Genomic DNA, 23,497 nt, shown 5'->3' with positions numbered 1-23,497 from the left:
TAAATGCATGGTTTGGCTCAGGGAAGTGCAGCTGTGCATTCATAAAGTAATGCTATATGCATACACCTTTAAGAAAATCAGTCAATGCACAGCCTTCAACCATCTAAGCATGGGACCTGCCTTTTCTTGATTGGTGTTTTTGCTTAGCTCCTTTGTTTGGCCACACTCATAGCTTTGTTTCCCTCAGCAACGGACCCTTCGTTATTGCCGAGTCTCTCCTTTCACACTGCACAGCTCGGTCCGTTATTACTTTCCGTAGTTGATTCCACTGTGAAGGCCTGGTGGCAGCCCTGGCGGGGTCTACTGCAGGTCTTCTCATCTCCCTCTGATTTTATTTTATTTTATATATTTTAGAGAGAGGAAGGGAAAGGGAGAGAGAGATAGAAGCATCAATGAGAGAGAAACATCCATCGGCTGCCTCCTGCACACCCTTTACTGGGGATCGAGCCCACAACCCCAGGCATGCGTGCTGTCTGGGAATCAAACTGTGACCTTTCTGACACAAACTTTGCAGGTCAATCACTGTTGCTCTCATGGTACTGTTTTTTGTTTTTTAAAAAAGGAGAAAACCAGCCAATCATTGTGTGTACAGAGTAAAAATTGTAATTAATAGAGCCTGTCTAAAAACAACAACTGTTTCCTTTTTTCTTGTATAAAAGAGAATTTATGACAAAAACTTTAGCAGTCAGGAATGTGATATGTGTTTATATTTCTGAATATGGAACAAATTGATTCATTGGCATATATTTTAATGTAAACTAAATCAGGTATGTAAAGCTGTTTTAAAATGGGAGACTATATAAGTAATTCTTTAAAGCTTTAGTTGGTTTGAGTATCGTCATTTCCTCCATGGTGAGCCTGCTTGTGAACTATTAGGCTTGTTTGCATTCTGTTCTTCACTCATTTCTTGCAGTGTGCTATGGACTTAATGCTGTTTCTGTACTGATGAAAATCAGTGTGTGGGCCAATCTTTTTATAAAATTATGCATATATATAAAAAAATTAACAAACTGTGACCTTTTGGTTCATGGGATGACATTCAACCAACTGAGCCACATCAGCCAGGCAACTCCTTTGTTCATAGTTTCTGTAGGCCTATACCTCGGCTTGTAGACAAGAAAAATAATTATGGTCAATGGAGAACATTGGTTCATGGCCATGTTTTGTTTGTTTGTTTGTTTTTAAAGGCATGCTGCAGAAATGTGACATGTCCATGGTGCCATGAACTCCTGATAGTAGTAACAGATAACAAGAAGCTAAGCCCTTAGAAGCAATTCCGTATCCTATCTAATAAAAGACAAAAAGGATAATTGACCATACCTTCACTACGCTTCTCATTGGCTAATCAGACGATATGCAAATTAACTGCCAAGAAAGATGGCGGTTAACTGCCAACAAAGATGGCAGTTAATTTGCATACATAGGAGCAATGATGGGAAGCGAAAGGGGAAGGACGGAAGAACGGTGATCGGAAACCCAGGCGGTAGGAAAGAGCCGGGTGGCAGGGCAAAGGTGGCCCTGGGAGCCGCCTTTGCCCTTCCCCCAGCCCTGGATCGGAGAACCAGGGCGCCTTTGCCCGCCCCCAGCTGGTGATCATGAAGGGAGAGCTCCGGCCACAGGCATGGCGGCACCCCGGGCACCCGGGCACCCCAGCACCTGACATGCAAAGGTCGGGGATGAAATGACTTTTCCCAACAACATCTGCAAATATCCTGGGGAAGGTATCACTGAAGAGTTCACAACAACTCTCTTACTTGGCAAGGAAGAAAAAAGTTGGCAACGGAAACAATCCCTTGCATCAAAGTTAAGGTCCCTCTGAGTAAAAAAGTATATTTCCAACATAAAGGAGGGAGCAGGCAAAAATAATAGGTTCTCATGACTTCCACTGAAGTTTGAGCATATGACAGAGTCAAAACAAACACAAATTAAAACAGACAGTGGACATTCAAATGACCTGAGTCAACTATCACTGTTTGTCCCAATAGCAGCAATGCTTACGTGATAATATAGTTTAACAAACATACAAAACAAGTCACATGATAAGAGAGGTTGGCTTCTAAAGTAAATTGAATATGTTTTTTAAAACTTCTCATGTCCTCCCCTTTGACTATAATTCTTAATTTTCCAATCAGAAAATTACCCCAGGTGATCCAGTAACATGTAGAACGCCAGTAACCTAACTTATTTAAAAAACACAAACATCCCAACCATTTTTAAAATATTTAAATTGATATTTTACGGTTAAAATTATAGAAGATATTTAGATCCAAATATATTTTCTGAATAGAAAATATTTCAGTTTTTGATTAAAAAAATAAACATAAAAAAATATGTAAGTGACACATTTTCCCAAGGAACTCTGAATTAGTACCTTTCCCTCTAACTTTCTTCAAATTAAGAGAATCTATGGAGTTCCCTATACTGCACAAGTTTTAATGAAAGAAAATAAGACTTTCTAAGGCATCAAATACATGTTTTCTTATTTATAAACATATATACTCTCCTCTCTCTCTCTTTCTCTCTCTCTCTCTCTCTCAAATATATTCTTACTGATTCAGAGAGGAAGGGAGAGGGAGAGAGATAGAAACATCAATGATGAGAGAGAATCATTGATCGGCTGCCTCCTACATGCCCCGTACTTGGGATCAAGCCCACAACCTGGGCGTGTGGCCTGACCTGGAATCAAACGGTACTAAACCACTGAGTCACACCGGCCGGGCTCAATTCTTATTTATAAATTCATTCCAAGGACATATACAACTTGAAAAGCTTTGGAAGTAGTTTCAAAAAAACTAGCTTTTAAGTAACAAGAAAACAGTTATAGAAGAAAGTTTAAATTAAAAGAAAAAAATTGTTTTAATTTATTCAAGAGTGGGAACATCCTCCATGAAAATGTATACCTTGACTGTGGATGGCTAGGTGGCCTTATTACACCTTAGGAATTCAAATGCTTTTTACAATGAAAAGAAAGAGAGTTTCATCTCATTTCTCTCCCAGGGTAGATGTCTGTCAATAGAAGGTGGACATCAATAAAAGGAGGGGCTTGCACAATCAATCCAGAAAGTCAGTAATCTATGAATAATCCAGAACCGAGTATTTATCTCCTCTGCCACACACCCTCCCTCCCAGCCAGTGAGCAAGAGAATTACTTTCAAGTCAAGCTAAGTAGCCCTCAGTCACAGTGGCCCAATGCTGACATACAAAGCATACAAATAATTCTCACTCAGGCATAAAATGACAACTTTCTTGGAAGAAAAGCAGATACTGTAAATTTCTCAAAGTCTTCCTGAAACATTTTTTAAATTAATTTTTCCTTCTTTAGAAAAAATGCATACATGGGAAACCATCTGTAATAAAAGGCCCATTCTATAAAATTTTACCTGGTCCTACTCATATCTGTAATCATAATCATATTTACAGACAAATATATCTATACTAATAAAATAGTAATATGCTAATTAGACTGGGAGACCTTCCAAGAGACCTTCCAGATGTTCTTCTGGACAAAGCTATGGTGGCAGGGCCGCGGTAGAGGCAGTTAGAGGCCAAGAGGGGAGGAGGGCAGTTGTGGGTGATCCGGCTGGTAGGGGGTGGGGCTGTTGGGGGTAAGCAGACCAGCAGGAGGGCCAGTTGGGGGCAAGCAGGCCATCAGTGGGGGTCAGTTGGAGGTGATCAGGAAAGCGGGGGGGGGGAAGTTTGGAGTGAGTAGACCAGCAGGGGGACAGTTGGGGATGAGCAGGCCAGTGGGGAGGGAAGGTAGGGGCAAGCAGGCCAGCAGGGGGGGAAGTTTGGGGTGATCAGGCTGGCGGAGGGGCATTTGGGGGCAAGCAGGCCGGCAGCAGGGAGGACAGTTGAGGGCGAGCAGGCCGGCAGGCAGAGTGGGTAGAGGCAATCAGGCAGGCAGGCAGGCATGTGAGCGGTTAGGAGCCAGCCATCCCGGATTGCGAGAGGGATGTCTGACTGCTGGTTTAGGCCCGATCCCTGTAAACTGGCAGTAGGACATCCTTCGAGGGGTCCCAAATTGGAGAGGGTGAAGGCCAGGCTGAGGAACACACCCTCCCCCATGCACGAATTTCGTGCACTGGGCCACTAGTCATCTCATAATGTTGCTTTGGTCAATGAGCTTGGCTTCTACCATCTTGCTTTCTTGACATTTTACTCTGGCTGTCTTCAGCACATTTTCTTCTGTGTTCTTTGCTTTCAATTTTTGCCTTTGCTCTTGCTAGTCTGATGAATAGGCTAACAAATCTCAAGGTGTGTGTACAAGAACAAAGCAAAATTCAGTGAGTGGTAAAATACAAACGTGTCAGCTTGTCATTTCACCAGGCACAAATTGCTACTTTTTGTGAAAGAAGTTATAGTATTTGCTGATCTGCAAATTTGGCTGCAGCTAAGTAAACCAAACACCTCAGGCCTGCAGACCAGTGGAGGGATTCTTTCTTGCTTTTAGAAGAAAGGAAACACACACACACACACACACACACACACACACACACACACACAGAGACACACACTACCTCATACTGCTCAAAGAAAAAAAAGACATGGTCCTGCCTATTTCCACACGGGGAAGGTGTTGCATCTCTCTCTGTTTTGTAAAAGCCAAATCCATCCATTTTTTTGTAGGGGAATGGCTCTAGCATGGTTCCTGTAATGTTGTACATATCTAATTAGGCCAGGTAGACAAGGCCTCCCTGCAGGTGATCTAAGTCTTAACAGAATGCCCTGTGATCCTCCTGGAACATGACAACTTGGAGGCTCCTGAGGAGCTGCTACAAGGTCATTTTTCATTTGCCTACAGGCCTCCCCCAGGAGTTTATCCTGAGACAGTTTCTTGTTGCCTCCTGGCAATGAGATTGAGGCATTTCAGTTCACCCTCTCTCTCCATCCCCTTTGAGTGCTACTGTAGGCTATAAAACAACATTGCTACAGCTGGAAATTGGCTCCTCAGGAACAGGGTAGTTGAGCTGACATCCACATTGCAGTATCTGGTCCCTTTTGTTTCAGTGTCACCTTGTGCAATGGACACAGGGAGCTGGCCCCTTTAACTGCTTTTGTCTTTTGCTGTCTATGTAAGAAACTGAACATTAAAAGGGCTATGCTCATTTTTTCTTTTATTTGCAAATCTTTATTGTTGAAAGTATTACATATGTTTGGAAGAAGAGTAATAATTGTAACATTTTACTATGGCCAAAGAAATTTGGGATTTATAAAACAGTATGTATATCCAATCTATGATAATAAAAGCATAATATGCTAATTAGACCAGACAGCCGAATGACCTCCAGACGTCATTCCGGATGTCCTTCCGGATGAAGCTGTGATGGTGGGGGCCAAGGCAGAGGTGATTAGGGGCGATGAGGCAAGCAGGTGAGCAGTTGGGGTGATCAGGGAGGCAGGCAGAGTGGTTAGGGGAGATCAGACAGGCAGGCAGGTAAGCAGTTAGGAGCCAGCGGTCCCAGATTGTAAGAGGGTACAGGCCAGGCTGAGGGACCCACCCCCCCGCATGAATTTCATACACCAGACCTCTAGTCCTATATAATAAAAGTGTAATATGCAAATCGACCAAACGGCAGGACAACTGGTCACTATGATGCACACTGACCACCAGGGGGCAGACGCTGAACACAGGAGCTGCCCCCTGGTGATCAGTGCGCTCCCACAGGGAGAGTGCTGTTCAGCCAGAAGCCAGGCTCATGGCTGGCGAACGTAGCAGTGGTAGTGGGAGCCTCTCCTGCCTCCGTTGCAGGCGGGCGGTAAGGAGTGAGGGGTCCTGGACTATGAGAGCCTGGACTGCAAGAGGGATGTCTGAGTGCCAGCTTAGGCCCCCGGGGGATGGGGCCTATGCAGGCATGTGGACATCCTCTGACGGGTCCCGGACCTCGAGAGGGCACAGGCTGGGCTGAGGGATCCCCCAACGCCCCCAGTGCATGAATCTCATGCACAGGGCCTCTAGTATTTATATAAAATGAAGGTCATATTTTTAGTATGTCTGAGAATATTGCATAAAAAATAAAGTAAGTTTCCTACCTGAAGCAGTGCTGTCGCATAATTGGTTTCTTCCCTCCAGAAAATTGAGAAATGAGTTGCTCAAAATAAATATCTTTGAATTCATTTTATTTATTTATTTATAATTAATTATTTAGTTAGTTGCCACTATTACAGATGTCCCCCATGAAAGCCAAAAGTACTATTGTGCCTGCCTTCCCTTTAATTCATTAAGCAAATATTTATGCCACGCATGATTGTAGCTCCAGAGACATAATGATGAAGAAGGCCAAAGTCTCTTCTTGTTAGGATCTTACATTCTCATTCTAAGTGTGCAGACTGGCTCCTTTCGGCCAGTGCTAGTTTCAGGTAATGTAATCCCTGTGAAAAGAGACAAAAGGGATGGCAGAACACTTTAGAATCAGTGGCAAGTAAAGGGTTGTCTCCAGGCTCCAGGTGCAGGCGACTTGGTATTTGCAGGCACTATATTGCTGAGTAGTTCTCTTGCTTTACAAAAATAATTAACTCATTGAAAGCTTTTATTGTTTGATATTATGTTTTCTCTTCCTGATAAATTTTATTATCACTTATGTGATAATAAAAGAAAGTCTAAGATTTGATTTACTTCTGGTGAAATGATAATATATGACAATTGAAAATATGATTAAGTTGAGAAATTACCACAATCTTTTAAAGAACACAGCTGTGGTAGAAAATGAGATATCTATATTTGCTTTAGAGCCATCATGCTATAATGTTTTTGCAAAGCATATAATTGTAATGTAGTAAAATGTCTATGTGAAAATAAGAATGTTGAACAATCTTACCAGATCATCTTCAGAGTTTGTCAAATTGCTTTCTCTGTTTAGGAAAATAAAATATCTCATGTTGTGGTAGAAATAGCAGCAAACCCTTAAGTGGTATAATGGCCAACAGACTGAGCTCTGATGGAAATCACACGATGATATCTCACTGTTTTCAAACAAAACAAGAAAAATCATTGATGACAATGCTGTCAGCGTACTTGATAATTAAAACGCTTTTAAAATTCTCATGCTTTATTAAGTGCAGTTGCTTAGCAATAATAAGTTAGTGTGTTGATTCATAGAGAGTAAATGTTATGTTACTGTGCATGCTCTCTTGTATCTATTTTAAATGTGTACGTTGAAGTTATTTTTTCTTTATTAACTGAACATAAAATATTCTCTTTTTTTGTCAGTGATATGTATGGATACAAAAGGAAAATTAATTTATTTTTCATCCATTAGACCAGGGACTGGGTTATATTTTTAATCCAGCAGGCAGCACACTTCTTGGCACATTAAGAGGAGCTCAGAAAATATTTTTTTGAATGATTAAAATGCTACATGAATTTTTTATGCACAACTTGGTAGATTTTTATGTTTGTTATTCCATCAAGTTGCTTTATTGTCTTGAGAGGTTTCAGATGTTTGACTTAGAGGTGTATCTTCCCACCTGTCACCACCAGTGCTCATGAAATTCGGACACTTTACCTTCTGTACCTTCTTCTGGAGCATTTTCCAGAAAGATAAATGTTAAAAATGTTGATCAGTCTTCTCCAAGTATGCGTGTATGTGTATGTATGTGAGTGTGTGAGTACACAGTGTGGAGGGAAGGCTAATTAATAATACTTGTAGAGAATTTTAAAACTGTATAAGTAACAAATAAGAAAAGAATATTTACATTAATCTCACCACCCATGTATAGCCATTGCCAATATTTTGCTGTTTTGTTCCAACTGCTTTCCTATGCATGTGCTTGTATGTCTGGACACACTTATATGCATAGTACCTTGCAAAAAGAAGGCTCTTTATAAATATGTTGGATAAGTAAATGTTTTAATATATGTAATTTTTATTTCAAAATTTAAGATCATATTATATATACTATTATGTGTCCTTACTTTGATTTTTACTCATCACAAAAATTTCTCAAGATATTTTGTTTGAAAATATGCATGTTTGTAACTTCATAATTATACATATATGTACCATAGTTTATTTAACCTTTCTCCCATATTAATTTTTTTTGCATTTTTACTATAATAATTTTATATACATTTTACTATTAAGTTTTATCATGACTACTTTCTTAGCATGTAATAATCTTAGAGGAGGAGTTACTGGGGCATAGATTATAAACTTAAAACAATTATTAGTCCTTTTTGCCCAATTTTTATTATTTAAAGATGATATGTTATTGAATTATAAAGGATAAGTATTAATCTAGAAAATTTGAAAAGCAGGAAGATAAAGAAAATTATAAAGACATTTTTTATAAACCTGGTACATAAAGATGACTTCATTTAAGATTTAGATTTATATAATTATACTCTTTCTATTTCCACTACATATTTTACACAAAAGGGTCATTTTGTTTTCTAAAATTGCTCCCCGCCCCCACTTACATAGCCTTCCTCTGCCATTAACAGTGTGCTGTAATGTAACTTTACAGCCAGTTCCTAAAATAACATGTCTCTGCATGCATTTAATAACCCCCTCTTAGTGGGCCTTTAGTTTGTTTCTCATTATTATAAAGAGCTCTAGGATAAAAACTTTTGTGTTTGTCCCTTGGACACATCCACTGTAATTGTATTAAGACAAATACCTAGAAGAATTGCTGGTTCCAAGTTATGAATAATTTGTAAGGCTTTTGACATATATTCCACATTGCCTCCTGACAGGTCCCACTAATTGGCATTCACACCAAAAAAGAGGTAAAGTTAAAAGGAGATGATAAAAGAAGTTCTCAAGTCATTCACCTTAAAATTAACCAAATCATCTTGTAGAGAACCTGTACCTGTTCACTCTTTCATGAAGAGTAAGAGGGTCCCTGTGTAAAGTGTTCCCCACCAGTCTCTTTGGGGTAGGCTATATTCATAAGCCTGTTCTAAAACAGGAAATGCTGCATATGGGATAGTTAGATGACTTTACTCAATGCGCACAGAAAATGAGAGAGAAGGTTCTTTTTGGTTGCTGGGTCTTGTGATTACCAATTTAATTAATTTGCCGGCTTCTTGGGTTTATCTTCAAATTTCATTATTCTTCTGTCACTAATTGTTTCAAGAAAAGTCATTGTTTTTTGGTTTTGTTTTTCCCCAGTCCCTTCAGCGGCTGCACAGGACACGTGGTCTTGGGGGCAGTACTTGAAAGAACAGAAGGCTGTAGCAGCACCCGTTGAACTGTTTTCCCAGGTGAACTACTGAAGGTCTTATATTTTTATAAGGAATCAACACTTAAGTGAATTAATTAGAATTAAACTGTTTGCCTAGAGAGTACACCAACTTATCAGATTTGTAGCTGCTGGAAAGTGGCAAAACAAAGCTAATCATAGCCTTAGTGTTTCAGAGTGTGTGCTGCAGAGCTGGGCTCCTGGGTGCCATCACCTACCAGCTCCCAGTCCTTGGACAAGCCAGTCAGCTTCTCCGTGCTCAGTTTCCTTATCCATAAAGTAGGGAAAGTGCCATACCCACCTCCTTGGGTTGTTGAAGGATTAAATAAATTGTACATGTAAAGGACATGGGATGCAACATGCACAAGGTAAACCCTCAATAAGTGTTAGTCTTTCTTTTATTAGTTGATATTACTTGCACTTTCACCCAAGAATCAAGCTACAGGTATCTGTTTTGATATGTTGCTTGGAGGTGGTAGGTCAGGCAACATGTTAGAGGAGACAGTGAGACACCTACATCATGTCCTACCTGACTGTGAAGATGCCCAGAACTTAACGAAGTGACTACTGGCACAGGGGGCGCACAGCTTCAGGGGATCATCTTTACCTAGATACCCAACCTTCTGTTGCCCTATTCTTCACAGTTTGTGTTTTCAGTATTTCAGGGACAATTTAATTTAGAGTATGTAAGTCTGTTACCTGATGAACAATACTAGCAATGTCCAGAATAAGCTTTATTCTCTCACCACACAGCTTTCTAGTGCACTTGCAGCTCTCTCCTTTCCTCCCCTCTACTCCCAGTCCCTCTGCTTACCATCTTCACTGAGCTAATCCCTTCCTATCGTTCAAGATTCATCTGTCCTTCCTCTAAGAAGCTTTACTGAACAACTACTACCACCACCACCCCCAAGATGTCAGGGAAGCATTCTCTGGCCTCAGAATTCTATATACAATTCAATCATTACCTGGATGATAATTTTCTAACTCTAACTCTATTCCTCCTTCATTAGGATAGAGAGACTTTGTCTAATATATCTCTGAATTTCCAAAGTTTTGCACAATGCCTAGTACATGGTAAAATATGTACTCAATACATATTTTAATGAATAATTTTTAAAATGGATAACACAGTCCACAACATAGTGACTTCTCCCACAAAGCCATGACATAGATATTTAATATATTATAATTAGTGACTTCTAAGACTCCTTAAAAAAGGCAAAGGAACTATAATTGATAGCAGACTGTTTTTCCCTTTCCCTTCCACCAAAACTCAGAGATTATTACATAATTTTGTTGAAAGTCTTTATTTAGGAATTTCCAATCCTATATAAAAATTTTGAATCCTTTAAAAAAAAGACAATTTATATTTAAAAATTATGTCAGATTTGCATCATTATATTACTGCACTTTAGCTAGCAATGAGAAGCTAATACTTTTTATTTGCTTTACTTTCCATGATACCTGTTGAGTTACATCTAGTACTTTTTGTTCTGTGAAAGGCCTAATAATTGTAATCCTGGACATGTAATAGAATAGGGAGAAGAGGTGTCACAAACAGGGAAAACGAAACCAAGTGCAGGCACCTCACATTTAAAAAATGCTAACTTTCCTCTCCATGTCACATACCTTTGTGGAATGTTGGAAAACGCAGATGTGTGGGTATTGCTGAGACCTGCCAGATTGGAACCTCAGGGGTAGAGCCTGGAAATCTGCAGCTTGAGAACCTCCTCAGGGCTTCTGTGTAGAGTAGAGGGCAGAGTAGAGGTCAACTGTGGTAGAAGGTTTTAAGAACTGTAATTCCTGCTTGAGTCAGATCCCTGCTACCCCACCTTGTTGTCACTTGATGAGATTAGGGTCAGCAAGGCTGTGTTCCTTCTGTAGGCTGTAGGCAAGAATCTGTTTCCTTGCCTTTTCTTGCTTCTAGGCCACCTATGTTCTTTGGCCCACATCACTCCAACTTCAGTTTTTATCATCTCGTCTCCTTTTCTGATCCTTCTGCCTCCCATTTAGAGGAACCCTTGTGTGACATTGGGTACAGAAGTTAAGGTGGCCTTTCCATCTCGAGATTCTTAATCACATCTGCACAATTCTTTTTGCCATGAGAGAAAATATTCACAAGCTCAGGGATTAGGACATGGACATTTTGGGGGCCACTATTCTGCTGACCCACAAGTGTCATCCCCTTTCCCTTGGTGGTGCTGGTCTGTCTCTGCCCTTGGCCTGAGTGACTGCTCATGGAACCTCTTCCTCCTGTTATTCTCCTGTGACTTCTGCAATCCCCACCCCACCTGGTCATTGATTTCCTTCACCCTGGGAAGGCAACAGTAGCTAAACAAATGCAGTGCCCTCAACAGCTCAACATATTGGTTCTTCCTTTCTCCAGCCAGAATGCACACCTGCTCCTTTCCACCCCCTTTGCTGCCTGAGAGTCCACTGTCCCCTCTACCAGACCCGCTTCTCCATCCTCTAAGCAGGGATGGGGAACTTTTTCTCTGCCAAGGGCCATTTGGGTATTTATAACATCATTTGCGGGCCATACAAAATTATCAGCTTAAAAATTAGCCTGCTATATTTGGTCAAACATTTAATTAGCTCACCCCTAATGCCTTGGCAGGGCCAGACCAAATGATTTCATTGGCCTTATATGGCTTGCAGGCCTAGCATTCTAGTAGCTTTCCTTTCACGGCCACACTCAGCACCCTCCCCACTGAGGTTTATGCCATCTCATCACAACTTTTTCCATTTTTGTTACTTATGTGTGTGTGTATGTGTATATATGTGTGTGTGTATGTGTGTGTGTGTGTGTGTGTGTGTGTGTGTGTGTGTGTGCGCGTGCTCACACAACTACCCTCCTGTGCCTTCCCTCTTTCCTGCCACCTTCCTCATGCCCCCTATCCTGTTGTTCATCCTTGGACATTCCATTGGTCACATAGTGCCTTGAGTACCTGACTCCCTAGTGCCTTGAGTGCCTCCACCAGGGACCTGAACTTCCTTTCAATTCAGTCCATCTGCTCCATGGCCTCACTTGTATAAGTCAAAATTGAACCTCTTCTGTAATGTTGAACTTTAGATTTCATCATCTAATCTTGTCAACTGTCATTCCATGGCACCAGTTTTTCTTTTAATTAACACTTGTAGTTGTTAAATTCTTCCTTTTTCTCCCTTCTCACTTCACATCTGCCCTAGCCAGTCTAAGCCCCCTGGTTCTCTCATTTCAGCCATTCTTTTGTCAGGATTTTCAACTCCTTTGTGCTCCTGTCATCTTTTCCTAATATATGCCTGCCTAAATGTTAGCTCTGGGTGAATCTTGTTTGCTTTAAACTTCTGTACTGAGGCCACCAAACACTGCTGGAGAAGAACCTCAAAGCCTTACAAATTGGTAGCCCTGCAAATCCATTTTCTGTCAAGCTGGGCAGTTCCCGGTCATCCTTCTGGGTTGCCAGGCTGCGTGTTCCCTGTTTCCTAGGAGGGCAGTTCCCTAAGCCATTTCTTTCACTCCCAGCAGAAGGTAGTTATTCACTCCTGTCGCTCCCTTAATGGATTAGAGACCCTCTTCCTGCAAACCTCACTCACCACACTTACCCTCACCCATCCCTGTTGTACTAGAAGTAGTGCCCTCCACCTGTCCTCATCTCTTTACCTGTGCTCTGGGTTGTTCCCATTTCTTCTTGTCTAGAGATCTCAGTCATCAATAATCTCATGTCCTGATTGTAAGTTAACTCTGCTTCTCTTCTGAGCCTTTCCATTTAGAACACAAACATGCTTAAGTCTATTCCATCTTTAAGAAAAAAAACACTGCCCCTTTATTCTGCATTTTCCTCTCTAACTCAACTCCTTACTCCAGTCCAGCTTCTTGAAATTTTAGGCTGCATTTTGTTTTTCTCTTTTCTTTATTTTTCTAACCTTTTCCTACTCCAACTGCTACAACCTGGCCTTTTCTCCCACCATTGCCTGAAACTGCGCCCGTGCAAGTGACTCCATGATTTCAAAGCCTATTAGGCTGCATCTTACTCTCACTCCATTCCAGAGCTCTGTCAAAATAAGCTTCTGATTTTGCTTCTACCTAGCCACTCCTTACCATGCTCTTCTGAAAGTCCTTTACATTGGCTATGATTTAATCGTAGGGCCCTTTTCTGCATGGCTCTCTGGCTGTCTCCTCTACCTCCTTAACTTCCATTCCACCCAGACACACTGTTCCTAACCTCCTGATCTTCCTCTTGGTCTTCCTCCTCACCTGGATGCCACATAGCTCTTAACACTCAGAGCATCCAAACCAGACTCATCTGCTCAGCCTCCTCTTCCTGGGCTCCTTGTCCCTGGGAATGGCCTTCTTTACTAGTCCCCTGTGGCCAGCTTGAGTCTTTTCTCTCTCTTTGCTCTATGTTTGACCACCTAGTCTGCTCCTTTTACCTCTTAATTCTTCAGTTTCTACTCTCTGTCTTTATCACTGTGGCCTTAATTTAGGAATAAGTCCTGGCTTTATTTTGTCATATAAATTGTAGCAAGAGTTTCTTAAATGGTCTCTCTCTGTCCAGGCTGGCTCCACCTTTAACCTTGCCTGCACATTATTGTCCTAATGATCTTTGTCAATTGCAGGTCTGTTTACCACTTTTGTATTTAACATTTTTTATTATTAATTTTTAGGCCATTCTGTGTGATTACCTATAGGTGCATTTTGTTTCTTGGTAGAATTATAATCTCCTTGAAGACTAACGGGGTTTCCTTTTTAGTTTTTAATTCCTTCCTGCTCTGGTTCTCTGGGAGAGGTACATTTTTGAGCACCTATTATTGGCTCGGTGCTTTTACATATGCTGCCTCATTAAATCCTTCCAGCTACCTTCCGCTCACTTTATAGAAGAAGGATTCTATGACGCACTTCTCTGACCCTTAGTTTATTAACTGAAATTGGCAGACCTTCTCTCAGCCCCCCTTGGTGGTATTCATTCAGAATACTAGCCAGGCCCAGGTCTCACTAAACTTCACTGTTGTCAGGACTTGCCTTGGTTTGACCCCAGTCAAGCTCCTGCCTGTGACCTATCAGCTGAAGGAATGTTGATCTTGATTTCGTGTTCTTCTGTACTTCAGGGGGAAGTGCCCAGTTAGAAAGCCACCCATCATTGAGCTTCATCTGGTATCTTAAAGTGGCAGACATTGGCTTTACAAATCTCTCATTGTCTCATTGTAATGTTATTACTCCTGCTTTCAGAGTTTATAACTTACTTTCTTTAAGATGAAAACAAAAACATTTTCCCATTTGACTCTCTTCCTCTCCTAAAACAAAGCAAAATTGTTATACATATTTTGTTGTTTCTACTTTTCCTCCCCTGCTACTTTCAGTGATATCTTAGTCTAGGACTGTGGCCTGCAAACTGCGGCTTGTGAGCCACATGCGGCTCTTTGGCCCCTTGAGTGTGGCTCTTCCACAAAATGCCACGTGCGGGCGCGCACATACAGTGCGATTGAAACTTCACGGCCCATGCGCAGAAGTCGGTATTTTGTGGAAGAGCCACACTCAAGGGGCCAAAGAGCCACATGTTGCTCACGAGCCGCAGTTTGCCAAGCCGCAGTTTGCCAACCACTGGCGACATTCCTTACTTGTTGTTCTGTCTTACTCTTTCTTCCCTCATTAAAATCTATTATAATCTATTATGATTTGGGAAAGAAATACTTTGTGTCCTGATAAGGAAATTCCAGCCATCTGTAGGATGACGGAGGAGCATTATTTTTAGAAGGGGCTAGAAATACTTGGGGAACAAAGACACCTTCCTGGTTTTACCTTTTTAATTGACCAAGATGGAAGAGAGCCTTATTTGAACACATTCCTGTTCTCTTAATCTTCCTTACTTAAAATAAAAAAGAAAGGAATGGCTCGCTCTCTCTTTCTATTAGTAAATGTAGCTTTTGCATTCAGACCTGAATTGTATTTTTAAAAATCTATTTTTTTCCTAAATATACCAGTACATTAACTAGAATTTGGACCCCCCTCTATTTTGTTTTTTTATAAAGTTTGAATTTGTACTTATCTCTGCAGGTGAGAAAGATGCTGCTATGAAAATTCATGTTTGTTATAACCCCTTGTAAAACTATGGGAGACATCTACAACCTTTCCTACCATAATAATTCAGTCAGATGTCAAGCTATTTGTGTTTTGAACATGCTTCCAAATTACTTAATAATGGCTGAGACCATTATCTTAGTTTTAATATAGATCCTTAGACAATACTTTAAATATTAATCATGAGCCACATGATCATCATGCATGGCTTTCTTAGTGGTTGCATAAATGATATTCCTCATTATACTATAAATTCTAATATGCTGAGAATCAAATATAGCTTCAGTCTATATTCACTTTTTACTTGCCTAAGTGTTTGTTTGCTTCTTTGTTGGCTTTTGTCCTCTCTGTATTTTCTTGCCTCCACTTTTAAGATAACTTCATGGATGTTTAACATTCTTCCTGTGTGTAATATATATGCATATGTATATTTTAAATACTGTGTGCATTTTATTTAGATGTTTGGCTGGGGGTTAAATTACAAATTATATTGAGGGCAGAGAAGGAAGTATATTTTAAAACTAGAATGTGGCCTTACAATGTGCAGTCATTCAGCTGATTAATTGCTGGGATCCTGAAGAACAGAGTGGATTCCCATTCATGTTTACTTCTCATATTCTCTAAAGCTGTAAGTTTGGGGCAAAACTGAAGATACATCAGATCTTATGGCTCAGAGACTTTCCCCTTCTCTGAAATGGTGTGACTCAGTGCCAGGGGCTGTGCGATGGTTTAGCAGATTTGAGGTATGGAGCCGACAGCAGATCAGGGTGGCTCTTTCCTTCTCAGGAGGGGCTTGCAGTCCCTGGAAAGGCTGCTTATCGGCAGTGCCAGCTGGAAGCTGAATGCCAGTTTAGAGCTGTTCAGAGGAAAAGAAATTAAAAGAAGAAAATAGTGAAATTCATAATCAAGGAGAGACAGTTTCCACAGCCTTTCTTCTTTAGTTAAAGGAAATTTATATTAGAAGTATCCTTGTCTTTTTTCCCTGGGAGGGTTTAGACCTTTGGGAAAAATAGTGGGTTCAGCGTTTTAGATGCTGGACTCAGAGGGTTTGTGAAATCTGCTCAGTGATAGCCAGTGATTTATCAGACAACATTTGAAGTTATTTTTAAAAAGTTCTTTCTATGCGGTTTTTTATTTTATACTGCGTGGGCTATTTCTCTTTGTTCATGAGATCTTTGTTGGTGTAAAGCTTCCTGAATTCGACAGTATTTCACCCATTCTAGTACGTGCTATTTTTGTTTTTGAGACTATAATTCAGTCAGTGGTTAGGTTATGGTGACTGGAGATATATACATACACACACAAATGTATATATAGGCTTTCTATATATCTGTAGCCAAATTCTTACTATCAATAGGTCAGTAAGTTCTGGGGAAATGAGAATTTTTGAATCCGAGGTTGTAGTAGAATAGATTTTGAATTAACAGGAGGGATTACATTCACTAACTTGCTAATGTATACTCTGTTGTGCCATGAATTTTTTGTTCTCTATTTGTAGGATGCTCCTTGGTATAATCTTGGCAGTAGTTTGGGATTCAGAATTACTTTATTAAAATTGTTCAAAATAACAAGGAAGTACTCCCTAAAATGAGCATTTAAAAATACAGAATCAGCCTTCCTTCACTGCCATGTTAACTAAAGCTTTGCAGGGTTTTATATTTAATTATTTAGGTGATGATTTCTCCCCATTAGCTTAACAAATGGCAAAAATAGGTGTCACTTGGCAAAAGCAGAATTTGGACATGCCTTCCTGCTGGCCTGTGTATCCATGGTGAACAGCTGCTGGGAACTGCTGTGTTCTGCTTATTGAAATCTCCCACCTATGGCATGTAGTCAGTGGGTTGATTGATGACAGATTCCCTGAAGGAGTGGCCACGTGGCTCTTAATCTTTTTCTAGGTCTTAGCCCCCTTTGAACATCTAATGAAAGTTATCGCTAATCTCCTTAGAGAGGTGTTTATATCCATTTGCATGCAAATTTTATATGAAATTAATGAGGTTTCTGCAATCTCTGAAGAAATCATGGATCCCACTCCTGTTTCATCATTAAAAACAGATACATTAAGGTATAGTTTAAACAGGAAATTTTAAAAAGTGTATACATGTGAGTGATGTGTGCTGTGTGTGTGTGTGTGTGTATATATATATATATATATATATATATATATATATATATATATATATTTCAAGTCCTCCATTTTCTCTGTGATTATAATAGGAGAAAACTAGAAGGGTTTCCAATATTCTTGATATATCCCACTGTTAGCTCAGGTGAAAATCATAAAGCATCTTATGGAAAAGCAAGGAAGGATTTCATAACCTCCCATAGTTTGCCAGTACTTTGCAGTGAATAGAGATTTATGATGAAAGATTCATTGCAAGAAACCTCGGAAAACATTGAAGCTGTAGTAATGCATCAGAAAAATTGAATTGAAAAGTAGGTACAGAAATGTAGTTGTTAATGAGCCGCCCATAAAGTCCTTGAAAGAATTAGTATATATTGATAACATGATAAAAGTAAAATGATCACATTATGGGAAATTTGGAAATTTTTCCCAAGCCTGAAAGTGGGTATCAGTTTAAACTCCCTGCCTTCTTCGACTTCTGCATCCAGCCAGTTATCAGCATTGCCCATTTTACCTCTAAAAAGCTATTGAATCTCTTCCCTCCATTCTAGCTTTTCTGCATTGATTGAGGTGCTTATTATTACTCATCCAGGCTATTGCAGCATTTTGGAATGTAATGTACATTTGCAGTTAAGCAGGGTTTGAATTCAAATTCTAGGTTTTATTGACTAGCTGTGTAATGGGGACGTTTGTGATCTCCTCTGAACCTGCTTCTTCATATGTGAAATGGAGATTGTAATAGTTCAAATACAAGGGATTTTAAGGCTTAGTAAGCTGAGTTAGATGCTGTACATAGCATATGAGAAGCTCTCAATTATTGGTAGACTAGAGGCCCGGTGCACGGATTCATGCACCAGTCGGGTCCCTCAGCCTGGCCTGTGCCCTCTTGCAATTTGCTACCCCTTGGGAGATGTAGCAGTGCATGAAGCGGCAGGCAGCTGCGGAGGAGCCCAAGCCAGGGCTGAGCGCTGTGCAGCTGCTGCTCATCATGGCCCCTCTGCGCCTGCTGCCACTGCTGCTCTGTAGCGCTGCTGTGGAGGTGGGAAGGCTTTTGCTACTGCAGCTGTGCTGGCCAGCTGTGAGCCTGGCTTCTGGCTGAACAGCGCTCCTGCTGTGGGAGTGTACTGACCACCAGGGGCACCTCCTGTGAACATTATAGCGACCAGTCCTAATGGTCGCTTAGGCTTTTATATATAGAGATATTAATAGCCCCTTTAACCATTTTTCTTATTTCAAATCTTGCTACTTTTCTAATTAATTCTCCACACTGCCAGTAATACAATCTTTATAAAATGCAAGAATGTTTTTCTTCCCTGTGCGTAAAATCGTTTCCTAGAGTTTCATCAACTAAGAATGAACGGAAAGGCCCTTAAGACATATAAGGCTTCTTGTGACCTATGTCTTGCCTATTTGCCTAGCATCATCATCACTTGATAGTGTGTTGATTTATATAAAAATACAATACCATTAACATTTTTTAACGAGACAGAAGAGTATTAAAAAAAACAAACTTTCTCTCTGCAGGTTCCCTTTTCTAGCTGAACTACTCAAAATAATTTGATGTGTATATTTCCAGATCTGTATAAATGTTGTTATATAGATATGTGATTTATGTTCAGATAAATAGTTGTGTTTTACTGGACTAACATTCGCTTTATGTTTATCAGTATATCATGGCTATGATGCCACCTGAGCAGATCTAGGTCTGTGTCTTGCTTTTTAATAGTTGCATTGTATCCCATTGTATTGTGTCTATTTGCTTTCCATCTAAAATTATTTTTATATATGCCATTGCAAGAGAAATATTATTCAATTTTTCTCTCCAAGTGGATAGCCACATGTCCTAATGCCATTTATCTTTACTCTTCTGCCTTACAATGCCACTTTCATTTTATATTAAATTCCAATATAAGTGGGTATGAAACTCTCTGTAGCACTGTTTTTAAACTTTTGGCATGTGGGGATCATTGATAGTCACAGACCACCAATATTTAGACCTATATTTTTAAAACTCACTCTAGTTGTTTTAAAATTTTATCTTTATTGTTTAAAGTATTATAGATGCCCCCCCCCCCCGTTTTTTCCCCATTGACCCTCTCTACCCAGCACCTGCCCCTCCCTTCACCACACTATTTCTGTGTCCATGGACTATGCGTATAAGCTTATAAATCCCCCAGTTAATCTGTCCCCCTAACCACCCCCCTTCCCTCTGAACTTTGTGAGTCTGTTTCAAGCTTCTATATCTCTGGATCTATTTTGTTCATCAGTTTGTTCATTAGATTCCACATATGAGTGAGATCATGTGATATTTATCTTTCTCTGACTGGCTTATTTTTCTTACACACTCCAAGTTTTAATTATAGACTAAAAGCTTAAAATTTATGAAGTCTTTAGTAAGTGCATGGGAGAGTGTTTCCCTTAACCTTTCATAATCTACCAGAGTGACTAAGAAGCTATATGCTAAAGCCAGACACATTGTGGTGTCAGGCACATTATATAACCTCTTGTGCCCCAGTTTCATCGTCTGTATAATGTACATAATAACACCTATTTCATAGAGTTTCTCTGATGATTTAGTAAGTTGATACTTATTAAGTGCTCAGAACAGGATCTGGCCCAGATTTAAGTGCTTCATAAATGCTTGGTGGATAAAAGGCATCTTTATAAAGGATAGCGCAGGCTCCATAACCATTACTTCTCATTCCTTATTCTTCATTTCTGTTTATGGAGAAAATTATACCCATTCTGGGTTGTCAAGTAGGAAAGTAAATGTTTGGTGGTTCCTCAGATAGATTTGGATTGTCCTGGTTTAATCATTCTGATCAAACATAAACTGTGATTCCTTTTGTTTCATCAAATGCCCAGTCAAGAATAAAATCACCCTCAAAACTGGGTAGGCTAATTCTTTCTACTTTAGAGAGAGCAGCAAATGCATCCCTAACTTTCTCTTTGGTTGTATTTGTTTCAGGAAAAGTTTCTTCATGTTCCTTTCCAAAGTAATTGAATTAGTTTTAGGCTACCAATAACATGATTTTTTTTTTTGATTTTTTACATTGAGTAAAGAAAATCATCAAATTGACAAAGAGTTAAATTCTCTATGCTCAAGCTGTTTCTTTTACAGTTTGCTTATAAGACTTCCTTATAGCTCTCTTTTCACTTTAAAATTGTGACTTTTCAGCCCTGGAGATATACACTGAGACCACTTAAAATTCTAAAGATATTTCTGAAATAAACCATTTATGAAGGCCACTGAATTCATGGTGATGGTTTTTGGTGTTATAAGAAATTTTGTTTTTGACATCTATAATAATAAAAGCATAATATGCTAATTAGACCAGTCGTCCTTCCGGACAACCTTCCAGATGAAGCCAGGGCTGTGAGGGAGGCCCAGGTCCTGGGTGCCTGCTGGTGATTGGAGGGAAGCCTGGGTCCTGGGTGCCTACCGGCAGCTGGAGAGAAGCCCGGGTCCTGGGTGCCAGAGGGAAGCTGGTACTGGCAGCCAGGGGAAAGAAGGCCTACTCTTGCATGAATTTTGTGCATCAGGCCTCTAGTCGGCATGTTAAATCCATCTGAGCATCTGTCTCTTTGACAGCCATCACATGAAGGTTTGGAAACCTGAGGCCCAGCCTTGCCCAGACTTGCATAGCATGCTAAAATATGTGCCTCAGTGGCTGTGATCCCATTGCATGCCCAGCTTTTCATTTATTTCAATATTGAAGGAAAATATTGTTGGCTGCCAACTCTTGCCTGTGAATAAAATCAAATGCCTATGAGCATTCAGATAGAGCCTTCCCCTGAGCATGTTGACACTCTTTTGTAACACACAAATCTAACTGATGCCTTGCTAGTGATGATGGCCAACGAAACTTCTGGGGTCTCTGTAATGGCTCAAAAATAATCATTGCAAGTATAGTCTTTCTGTTCTTACAATAGGGTGTTCAATGATAAACAAAGTAAAATGTCCAGAATTTCCCACATCTATCAATCAAGAGTCAAAGAGCTGTTCATGCTGTACATTTGTGACTTTGTCCACCCATGCACCAAAGGCCTGCTGGCACACACATGTGATACTGAATGCTCCTATGCATTGTATTTCATAAAGGAATTTTGCCAATAGCCTGTCTGTTTTTCTCTTGGCATGTTGCTTTGCTTTAATATCTTTTTCTAATGCTCTGACTCTCTTTTAAATAATAGTATATAATTTGTACCTGCTTTTGCTCTGAGGTATGGAACTTCAAATAATCCTTCTATATCACTAGTGACAAATTTATCCATTTCATACTAGAAAGCATTATTTTGCAACTATTTTGGGGGGATGGGGGGACAAGGCAAAATAGAACACCTTACCTTCTGTACCTAAGAGCACATGGTGCTTCCTTGGCAATGTCCTTTGGCCTTCCATGCCCTGGAGCCACATTTTGTTTTGCCTGTTTTGTAACCATGTCTGCCTCCTTATGTGGAACAAAGGCTTTAGGAAGACTTGGGTCCTTAGATATACTCTGCTGCTAAACTGGTTGCGTGACCTTTGGAAAGTCTCTTGACCTCTCTGAGCTAGAGTTCCTTTATCTTAAAAGTTTTATTCAGGTCTACAAACCTTATGGTTTCTTATGACTGAATTTGATAAGCTTATTGTTTGTGTTAAGTGTGTGATTTCAGTTTCCTTTCATCATAAAATATAATTTTCTAAGTACAACTCTCATAATTATCTTTATAAAATATAAGCTTTTCAGAAAGGAAAAAAAACCACATTAAATTGCCTATGAATAAACCATTTAACACAAAAGAGATGGATGAAGGCAGTGATATTTCTCACTAAATGTTGCCTTTCAGATTGTTAAAAATGAATGTTTTCTTTTTTATTTGAAACCCCAAAAGAATGCTCTGTCCTAGCCATATAGTGTTCCTTGCAACATTATTTAAGGGTCCCAAATGCTCAATTGAGAAACCATTTGGAAAGGCTGACAAGGCTAATGCTGATCATTCTAACTCCCGACTATGAATTGTTGCCAGTGTTTTGAATTTATCATTCATATGTGATGAGAAGGTATAGTTTGCTAACATAATACTGGCCCCAATTTTGCATCAGTTTTGTCAGAATATGAAAATGTTCTCTCAATTTCTACAGCTTCTTAAATTTTCCTTCAACATTATTAATATACTCCCCTTGAGGTTTCTCCTTCCCTTTTTCTTTCTTATCAGTGTTGTGTGTATGTATACATATGTGTGTGGTGCTCTTGAAGTTAACTGAGAAATTCAAAGCAGTGACAGGAGGTAGTCACACAAAACTTGTTAAATACAATCTGCTGGAAAACATAGTAGATGTGAGAAGAAGGCTGGGATAGTTAAACACACACATGACATTTACTTTTGTAGAAATAAAATATTCCTGAGAAATCATTCATTCCTGCCATTTCATTTTTGGGTTTTGTCATCTTTTAAGTTTTTTTCTTGGAAGCTTCTAAAATAATCTGTGAATATAAGAAAGTTTTTAACGACATTTTACAAGCCAGTTCATAAATATTTTAAAACAATTTCATCTCCCTATGAAAATGCATGCACCCAAGTACAGAAGAAGGGCAAATAAACTATGGTACCCACCCTCAGTGGAGTACAATGCAGCTGTAAAAAAAAAGAAAAAAAAAGAATGTGGACAACAGTTGTGACCTGACACAGAGTGGTTTCCAGGGGACATTCAGATGAAAACAGCATATATAGTATGCTACCTTTTATAGGAAGGAAGAGAAAAATGAAGGAAAAAATAGCTGCTTATTTTTACTAGCAGAAACCCAGGAAAGCTAAACCAGAAATCAGCAAGACTGGTTATGCACAAGAGGTGGAATGGAGTGGATAGGATATGGGAGGGAGAGACACTTTTTGAGTGCCTTTTTCTATAGCTTTAAGTTTTAGAAGCATGTTAATATTCTGCATATTAAAATGTAAAAATAATTCATTATGAACTGAATGCAAATTGAAACAAATGAACTCCACTTTATTTCAAATGAAAACCATAACTGCATTGAAGAGAGAAAAAGAATATACCTCATTTCTTATTTGTAAAAGAGCAGAGGGGGAAAATTGCAAACAAATCCTGAACTCTTTTGTAGGTTTATTTATTGTAGTAGTGTGGGTAAAAC

The 23,497-nt window shown here is 39.6% G+C and overlaps 1 protein-coding gene across 1 annotated transcript in view; it reads left to right on the top strand.

Moving 5' to 3' along the window:
• The window catches only part of L3MBTL4 (L3MBTL histone methyl-lysine binding protein 4), a 336,612-nt gene that overhangs the window by 87,091 nt on the left and 226,024 nt on the right, over positions 1 to 23,497 (top strand). The window contains 1 exon segment of the mRNA XM_059704912.1: positions 9,111 to 9,202. Coding sequence (XP_059560895.1) covers positions 9,111 to 9,202 — 92 coding nt within the window.

This window comes from Myotis daubentonii, chromosome 8 (genome assembly GCF_963259705.1).
Source record: "Myotis daubentonii chromosome 8, mMyoDau2.1, whole genome shotgun sequence".
Classification (NCBI taxonomy): Eukaryota; Metazoa; Chordata; class Mammalia; order Chiroptera; family Vespertilionidae; genus Myotis; species Myotis daubentonii.
This window is presented reverse-complemented; position numbering and strand designations above follow the sequence as displayed.